This window comes from Mustela nigripes, chromosome 2 (assembly GCF_022355385.1).
Source record: "Mustela nigripes isolate SB6536 chromosome 2, MUSNIG.SB6536, whole genome shotgun sequence".
NCBI classification, from domain to species: domain Eukaryota; kingdom Metazoa; phylum Chordata; class Mammalia; order Carnivora; family Mustelidae; genus Mustela; species Mustela nigripes.
In genome coordinates, this window is record NC_081558.1 from 210611663 (window position 1) to 210621121 (window position 9459).

General features: G+C 48.9%; 1 protein-coding gene across 1 annotated transcript; it reads left to right on the top strand.

The window, feature by feature from the left end:
• The first annotated feature begins 388 nt into the window (after nt 1-388).
• Nucleotides 389-9185, top strand: LOC132012381 (carbonyl reductase [NADPH] 3). The gene is made up of 3 exons (XM_059392320.1): nt 389-1202; nt 2597-2704; nt 8702-9185. The coding sequence occupies exons 1-3, from the start codon at nt 914-916 to the stop codon at nt 9136-9138; spliced, it is 834 nt and encodes a 277-aa protein (XP_059248303.1). The 5' UTR covers nt 389-913; the 3' UTR covers nt 9139-9185.
• The last annotated feature ends 274 nt before the right edge of the window (nt 9186-9459 follow it).

Consider the following 9459-nt stretch of genomic DNA (forward strand, 5'->3'; position numbering starts at 1 on the left):
GCTCTCCATAAATTTAAGAGTCACTAATCAAACACCTTCAGATTAGGCTAAAGAAGGGGGGGGGGGGGTCCTAATTGCCTATGCAGATCTCGACACACCTGGAGAATCATTTTCATTTGATCTTTGTGAATGCACAGGTTTCACTGGGAGGAAAAAATATATCGATATCCCTCCTCCTTGGACAACTTAAAACTCAGACACTTGGCACCCACAGGAGTTATGTAAGGTTTAAGTAAAAACATTCCAATAAGAGGCTTGGCACACAGCAAGAGCTTCATTAACACTCCCTCCCACTTGGGGGCGCGCTGGGAATCACACCCAGAGATGAACCCTACCCCCACCCGTGAATCCACTCATTGGACCTTTTTTCTCTCATTCTTTCTTGAGTTTAAGCAAAAAGAGGTCACTATGGCCATAGAAGCAGTTGCCGTGTCTAAATAATTTCACCGCATTTGAGGAAACGGCAAACATTTTCATTTTGCGGTGGATGGTAGGCGCACGCCCAAGAAAATTACTCAGCCCTTGTTTTTCTCCTTTAGGGGTTTTCCTAAAATAGTTTTTTCAATCCAAATGCAATGCATCTCTAGCATCCATCGACTCATCACCATCGGCTTTGGTTTTGGGAAAAACTACCACCGCTCCCGCCCGCAGACCACCGCTCGACTCAGGGGCGGGATCCAGAGCGCGCAGCTCCAGGGAAGGGGCGGGCCCGGGAGGGGGCCGTTACGAAACCTTCGGGAACAGACCGCCACTCCTCGCAGGGGAGGGACCAAGGGCTGGGGCCTCGTTCTCTAGAAGTCGCAGCACTGGATCCCAGAACTCAGGGCTCTGTGGCGTCTCTGTGTCCGCGTCTCTGCAGCGCGCTCCCCGGTGGCCCACAGCCCGGTCCGCTCTCCAAGTGCCTCCCCCGGCCATGTCGTCCTGCAGCCGCGTGGCGCTGGTGACCGGGGCCAACAAGGGCATCGGCTTCGCGATCGCGCGTGACCTGTGCCGGCAGTTCTCAGGGGACGTGGTGCTCACGGCGCGGGACGAGGCGCGGGGCCGCGCGGCCGTGCAGCAGCTCCAGGCCGAGGGCCTGAGTCCCCGCTTCCACCTGCTGGACATCGACGACCTGCAGAGCATCCGCGCCCTGCGCGACTTCCTGCGCAAGGAGTACGGGGGCCTCAACGTGTTGGTCAACAACGCGGGCATCGCATTCAAGCGTAAGTCGGGGGCGGGTCCCCGGGCGCGCCACGGGTTCGGGGCAGAGAGCCGCAGGCAACCCCCACTCGCCTGCTCGAGTGACCGCGGAGCGCAGCGCCGGCTCCTCGGTCCGCTCTCGGCAGTGGCCTCGCGCGGTTGGTTCGCTTTCCACGGAGTCGCCGGAGCCGTTCGCTTTCGCGCAGGGCGGGCGGGGCGCAGCCCAGGGCCCTCCCCGAGCGGTCTGCTGTGGAAGTGTGCCAGAAAACCGGCCTCCTGGGAGGGGGCCACGCCCTGCTAAACTCATCAGCTTTCTGTCTAATGCAAAAAAAAGAGAAAAAATTTCTTTGCGAGGGGTCTCCGAGCTCACTTCAGGCTTTCGCTTTCTTTGAAAGGGTGAATTCATAGATGCCCGGAGGCATCTGCTCGGGACAGGAAATGATCGCGGAGACACGATGGGCGCGCACTGTGCACGTTAGTGGACTTGAGATTTTGTTTAATGGAGAGCTTTGATAGGCTCAGGCAGAAAGGAAGCGAGCCTTGTTCCCTCCCCCGGGCACTTAGGGTTGTCATCAAACATACATTCTAAGTGGGGTTTTAAGTAGCATCTTTGGCGGGGGGGGGAGGTCGAGGAGGTTACTTTCTCTGTTGCTCCAAGGAGAAAATTAGTTGAGCTGCCTTGTGCTGGGGTAGAAATAGGCCAACCTCATTTACCAACCTAGTGGGGAAGAGACACCCAAGAGACAAAACACAACTAGTGCGAGGCCTCGATTGATTCCCGCCCCGGCCTTGACCCCTCACCGAGGCTGTGCATCCGCACCTCCAGCTCAGCCTGCGGGCTGTCTGCGAGCGCCGGCGGGAAGGGGCAGACCCCTGCTGCAGCAGACCCCGGCGGCCGGTGGAGGGGTTGGTAGCTGGGTGCTCCGCTTCCTGGAACGCACGTCGGCTGGAAGCCCCCGCCCCCTCCCCAGGGTGGGCCGTGCACGAGCGGCACCTGCGCTAAGGCCTCCTGCCACACCTGCTGAATCACAATTTGCGTTTGAACAGAATCCCGAGGTGCGTCCCATACCCGGTCAGGATTGATTGAACAGCGGTCCGGGAAAGCCGGGAATTCCCAAAGTGGGGCTAGACCAGTAGCTGCCACGTCACCTGGGAACGCGTTCGAAATGCACATTCTGGAGCCCCACCCCAGACCTTCTCCGTCCCCAACTCTGGGGGGTGGAGCCCAGAGCGCTGTGTTTTAACCCGCCCTGCAGGTGCTTCAGAGACCTGCCTGAAGTTTTGGGAACTACCGACCTAGGGGTTTAAAAATCCTTTTAAAGTTAGCTTGTTTTTCTTGTAGTTAGAGATAAGATGCGCTTGTCGTGTACATTTCAGGGGGGTAATCCGTGACTTTGTTTCCTTCTCTTTTTGGAAGCCGACGATCCAACACCCTTCTACATTCAAGCTGACATAACGCTGAAGACAAACTTTTTTGCCACAAGAAATGTCTGCATCGAATTACTGCCGATAATAAAACCTCATGGTAAGTCCAGCCACGTGGATTGTCAAGTTGTATCCCTTGACAAGAAGTGGGCAGTGGGGCTGTCCTTCAGGAGTGACCTAGGGATGCCATTTCTCTGTGTGGGGGACACAGAAAACTGCACTGTTTTCTCCTAAGCGTTCACCTGCACATTTCAGCTTTAAAAGGCATATGGTAAGGGCGCCTGGGTGGCTCAGTGTAGCCTCTGCCATCTACTGGGGTTGTGATCCCAGGGTCTTGGGAGGGCTCTCTGCTCATTAGGGAGCCAGCTTCCCTCTCTCTCTCTGCCTGCCTCTCTGCCTATTTGTGATCTCTATCTGTCAAATAAATAAATAAATCTTTTTTAAAAAATAAAAATAAAAAATAAACGGCATATGTACATGGCAAAGCTTTTCAGGGCCAAGTCACAAACTCAACCCTAGAGTAATCGGGAAGTCCCCAAGGGCCTCTTGGCCTCTGAGCAGCCTCAGAGGGTCCTTCTTAGCTCCCGCGGGTTGTGGGGCCACCCTAGCTTCTTTGGGGGTCTGAGGGAAGGCTCTTTCTTTTCTTTTCTTTTCTTTTTAAGCATTTTTATGACTTTCCCCATGTTCCTTTCTTCACTTCCTCAAGCTGATGCAGAACCTCCCAGAGCAGTTTATTACAGAATATCTTACCCACATTATTCAATCAATAACCTTTATGACTTTTTCATTACTTTTTCCACAAATACTGGAGGGCCTACCCTAACCCAGGGTGCTGGGGACACAGTGGGAAGCACCGTGGACAGGGAGAATCTTGACCACAGAGCACTGAGTCCAGTAGAGCAGACTATAGTTGAGGAGGGGTGACGGGGGCAGAGAAGGCTTCCCTGAGGACTCCCTTCCTCCAGAAAGGCAACTGGGACTCTTAAGAAGAAGAACTCTGTGGTTCTTATTAGAAATGTCCTTTTGGGGGCGCCTGGGTGGCTCAGTGGGTTAAAGCCTCTGCCTTTGGCTCAGGTCATGATCCCAGGGTCTGCCTCTGCTTTCGGCTCTCTGCTCAGTGGGGAGCCTGCTTCCCCCTCTCTCTCCCTGCCTCTCTGCCTACTTGTGATTTCTCTCTCTGTCAAATAAATAAATAAAAATATTTTTTAAAAAATTAAAAAAAAAAGAAATGTCCTTTTGTTGGACAATTATCATATATCTCACTAACAGGTGGAATTTAAGAATCAAGGCAGAGGATCCTAGGGGAAGAGAGGAAAAAACGAAACAGGATGAAACCAGAGAGGGAGACAAGCCAGAAGCGACTCTTAATCATAGGAAACGAACTGAGGGTTGCTGGAGGGGAGCGGGGGTAGAGGAGTGAGGTAACTGGGTGATGGACATTGGGGAGGGTATGTGTTCTAATGAGCGCTGGGTATTATATAAGACTGATGAATCACAGATCTGTATGCCTGAAACAAATAATACATTAAAAAGCTTCCAAATCTCAGACAACCAGTCAGACTAGAAAGAGCAGTGTCTAGAATTGCTTTGCTTCTCCTGTTATGCATGCATTTTTAATTAAAATAACTGCATAATAAAAATGTGCTTTTCTCAGTTTTAACATTTTGAAGAAAGATGATCTCTCATGCAAATATCTTAAAAAATCTAAAAAGAGGGGTGCCTGGGTGGCGCAGTGGGTTAAGCCTCTGCCTTCGGCTCAGGTCATGATCCCAGGGTCCTGGGATCGAGCTCCACATCAGGCTCTCTGCTCAGCAAGGAGCCTGCTTCCCCCTCTCTCTCTGCCTGCCTCTCTGCCTACTTGTGATCTCTCTCTCTCTCTCTCTGGTCAATAAATAAATAAAATCTTAAAAAAAAAATCTAACAAGATGCATGGTGAGAGTTGCATCGGAACTCCTGCCCTACTTGCCCAGTTCCCTTTCCCGACCTCTACAGGCAATTCCCTTTATCCTTTCTTAGTGGGTTGAGTTCCCACTCAACAGGCAGAGTGGCAGGTACTGGCTGAAGAAAGCCTTGGGTCCGGGTGCATGAAGATGGTGAGTGCCCAGGGCCAAGAGGATGGAGGTTTGTTTTTTTCTTTATTTTTTTTTTTTAAGTAGACTCTCTGGAGCCCATCTTGGGGCTTGAACTCATCATCCTGAGATAAAGACCTGAGCTGACATTAAGACTTGGACACTTAACTGACGGAGCCACCCAAGCATGCCCACACGGTGGAATTTTTTTAATGCAAATCTAAATGCATATTTTTTTGCTCTCTTTTTTACACAAAGAGAACATTAAGTATAAAGTTTGCTGCTTTGCTTTCTTCGTATATCTGGGGCTCTTTCTAGATCAGGACAGAAAGCTTTATTTTTTATAGCTGCATAGTATTCCATTGTAAGTGTGCCTTTTACCAAGTGTCTGAAGTCTTCTCTCAAGGGGCTTTAGAATCCTAGAATTTGAAAGCTGCACGGTATTAAAGAAACCTTACATTCCTGGGTCTTCATTTTACAGAGAAGGAAACTGAGATACAAAGATGTGAACACAAGGGGTGCCTGGGTGGCTCAGTGGGTTAAGGCTCTGCCTTCAGCTCAGGGTCCTGGGATCGAGCCCTGCATTGGGCTCTCTGCACAGTGGGGTACCTGCTTCCCTTCTCTCTCTGCCTGCCTCTCTGCCTGCTTGTGGTCGGTCTCTCTCTCTCTCTCTCTCTGTCAAATAAATAAATAAATCTTAAAAAAAAAAAAATGTGAACACAGACAGGTAGTCACAGAACTGGAAACAGTATTCAGGTTTCCTAACTTCGCCCCTCAATCAAATCAGGATAATTAGTTCCATGGAAGGGAAGGATCATAACGCCAAATGATTGCACACAAAGCCTTTTTGAAAGATAAAAGGTGGCTGTGGGGAGGGTGAGGTTCAGGCAACAACCCAGAGCAAGTGATGACTGGCTTTAAACAGCCCTCTAATAGCAATTCCCAAAGTGGACTGGTTTACAACACACTGAGAATATTCGTGATTTTTCGGTAAAACTCAGCGTTCACCTGGAGGGCAAAAAGCGGAGGATTATTGCCTCCTGGTTGGTAGAGAATCACTTTCTCCCCCAAACAAAACTGACTTAAAAGCCACATTTTATTTAATGTTACATTATCTTTAAAGAAAGCCATCCCTCTTTCTCATTTAAGATTCTGAGGAACTAGGTTAATCAAGTGTTTGCCCACTAGGGGGAGCTACTTGCACACTTTCTAAGAATGAGGGTAGGGGTGGTTTCTGTACCAGTGGGCCCCCTCGGCCCTCAGCATAGGGGGGTGTGGGTGCAGCCTTTCTTAGGGCTGATTGGAACCATCTGGCTGTAAAGACAGTCACCCCTTGGCCTTTCCCAGAGGTGTCCCCTGAGATCAGAGAGGACACCTCTTACAAGCTTTTCATTTCCACCAAAGGCACGGAGTGGCTCCTGTAATTGGTGTTGCTTTTCTCCTTTTCCTTTTGAATTCAATTCCTTGTGGCAGCCAGGTGATTAAGAACAAAGTCGTTTAGAAAGTAATGAAGAACACGTCATCAAAGTAGTAGTAGTAGTAGTATTCCCGGCCAACCTCTTGAAGTGAATCTGATTATAAGACAATCATACCTGGGATGTCCGGGTGGCTCGGTCTGTTAAGTCTCTGCCTTCGGCTCAGGTTTATGATCCCAGGATCCTGGGATCAAGCCCCATATCGGGCTCTCTGCTCAGCAGGAAGTCTGCTGCTCCCTCTGCCGGCCGCTCCTCCTCCTGCTTGTGCTGTCTCTCCCTGAGAAATAAATAAAATCTTTAAAAAATAAAAATGCTAACCCAAGTTTACAAATAATGGCGTAGAGTCTTCAAAAAGACCATTGTTAACTACTTAGATTAAAATAGACTAAAGAGAGGGGTGCCTGGGCTGCTCAGTTAAGCATCCGACACTTGATTTCAGCTCAGGTCCTGATCTCAGCGTCGGGGATCAAGCCGCACATTGGGCTCCTCGCTCAGTGTGGAGTCTGCTTGGGATTCTCTCTCCCTTTCCCTCTGCCCTGCCCCCCAAACCCCCACTTTCTTTAAAAATAAATAAATCTTTTTAAAAAGTAGACTAAAGACATAGACTACTGAATAATCCATGATCCCACATGGGAGTCTGGATGCAAAGAAACCTGTAAAAGGAAGATTATGGAGGTAACTGGAGTCCTTTGAATATGAACTGTGCTTTAGATAATAGTTTTGTACCATGATAAAGGGCTTGAGTACGATTACTCTTGTGGTTATATAAGTAATACTCTTGTTACCATATCTGTGCTAACATGTTTAGGGCAAAGTTTTATATTTGTCTGCAGTTAAGAGAAAGCAAATGTGGCAAAATGTTAATAATTGAGGAACTTAGGTGAAGGTTATTTGGGTGTTGATTGAACTATTCTTGCAATTTCTCTATAGGTTTCAAATTTCTCAGTTAAAAGTTGGAAAGAGTGCCAGGGTGGCTCACTCAGTTAGGTATCTGCCTTGGGCTCAGGTCATGACCCCGGGGTCCTGGCATTGAACCCCACGTCTGGCTCCCTGCTCTGCAGTGGCTGCTTCTCCTTCTCCCTCTGCCCTTTCCCCCTCTTCTCCTCTCTCTCTCTCTCCTCCCCACCCCCGCTCACTTTCTCTCTCTCAAATAAATGAATAAAATCTTTTTTTTTTTAAGTTGGTAAAGAAATACGTATTACAAGAGAAGGAGAAAATTACTGAACAGTGTTAGGTACCTGGAGATAAGTGAGGTGCTCCTGTCCAAGATAGAGTGAGGTCATCTCTGTGGGGTTGGTCCACAAGGTATCCAGTAGAATGTACTACACCCCCCCCCCCCACAAAGCCCCACTCCTGCCTCATCTCCATGGTGAATGCATGCCACTCAGAAAATGCAGTAAAATCCAATAAACCTGGTACACCTGGGTAGCTCAGTCGGTTAAGTGTCCAACTCTTGATCTCAGCTCAGGTCTTGATCTCAGAGTTGTAAGTTCCGTCAAGACCCATGTTGGGCTCCATGCTCCATAAGTAGGCCTGGAGCCTACTTTAAAAAAAAAATCTGGGGGCACCTGGGTGGCTCAGTGGGTTAAGCCTCTGCCTTCGGCTCAGGTCATGATCTCAGGATCCTGGGATCAAGCCCCACGTTGGGTTCTCTGCTCAGCAGGGAGCCTGCTTCCCCCCCCTCTCTGCCTGCCTCTCTGTGTACTTGTGATCTCTCTCTCTCTCTCAGTCAAATAAATTAAAAAAATATATATCTGATTATCCTGTTGGATGCACAGTAAGTGGATTCAAGATAATATGTAAGAAAAGAACTCCCTAAATGTGGTGGTGGTTGATGTTGGATGAACTGTATAAATTAACACATTTACTGGTTTGGGGAATTTCCACCAATACTTCAAATTATCTTATAGTTTGAGGCCTGCATATTTTTTTAATAGACCTAACAGTGTCTTTAGTAGCTGTGAGTTGTTGTTACTATGAATATTAACTCATTAATTACATTATATTTACTTTTTGGCTATGGGCTAAAAAAAGTGATGAAAATCAAAACTGGGTTGGAGAATCAACCCACTCCACATGTGAAAGTAGCCATCGTTAAGGATAGACAAGGCATTACCTCACCCTGATTTCTGGTACTTGGAAATAAAGAGGTGGCTGCCCTTGGCCCTAGGAAACTGTGCAAACCAAGAAATAGCTTTAATCCTCAGGGTGAGGGTGCCGTCTCTAGGAAAGCAAGCTCACAGGCACCTGGAGTGTTTGTGGGTGCCGAAGGATGTCTTTATAAAAGCACCTGGTGATTTCACTAAAGACTTACCTCCTCCTCACCTGATGAATAATACTGCTCTCTAGCCCCTGTTGCTGATGGGAATGCATCCTTCCCTTTAGGGGAAGAAAGCACGAAATAAGGTCAAAACCCACTGGTGCCTTCTAGAGTCTTTCTTTCTTTCTTCTTTTTTTTTTTTAATCGGCAGTTAAATCTGCCGTATGAATCAGTTACATGTAGGGTATTGTTTATGTGTGACATGCTTCCGTGTTTCTACTGTTCTGTTTCAGGCAGGGTGGTGAATGTTAGTAGTTTAGAGGGCTCAGAAGCGCTTGAGAATTGCAGCACAGATCTACAGAAGAAGTTCCAGTGTGAGACGCTCACGGAGGAGGACCTGGTGGACCTCATGAAGAAGTTTGTGGAGGACGCAAACAATGAAGTGCATGACAGGGAAGGCTGGCCCAACTCGGCTTATGGGGTGTCCAAGCTGGGGGTCACGGTCCTATCGAGAATCTTGGCCCGGCGTCTGGATGAGGAGAGAAGAGGTGACAGGATTCTGCTGAATGCATGCTGCCCGGGGTGGGTGAAGACGGACATGGGAGGGGCTCATGGCCCCAGGACGGTGGAGGAGGGAGCCGACACCCCTGTCTACTTGGCCCTGTTGCCCCCAGATGCGACTGAGCCTCATGGCCAGCTAGTCCATGACAGAGTCGTCCAAAACTGGTGAAGGTCTGCTTTGGTGCTTAATAAATGTTTGCGGAATGAATGAATGAATTCTGTTGTAGTCTGCTTCTGTTTCTGTCCTTGGGGAATGTCGATTAAAATCTCCGTGCGGGGTGGGGGTGCGCCTGGTGGCTCAGTGGGTTAAAGCCTCTGCCTTCGGCTTGGGTCATGGTCCCAGGGTCCTGGGATGGAGCCCCGCATCGGGCTCTCTGCTCAGCGGGGAGCCTGCTTCCTCCTCTCTCTGCCTGCCTCTCTGCCTACTTGTGATCTCTCTCTGTCAAATATATAAAATCTTAAAAAAAAAAAAAGAAAAGAAAGAAACAAA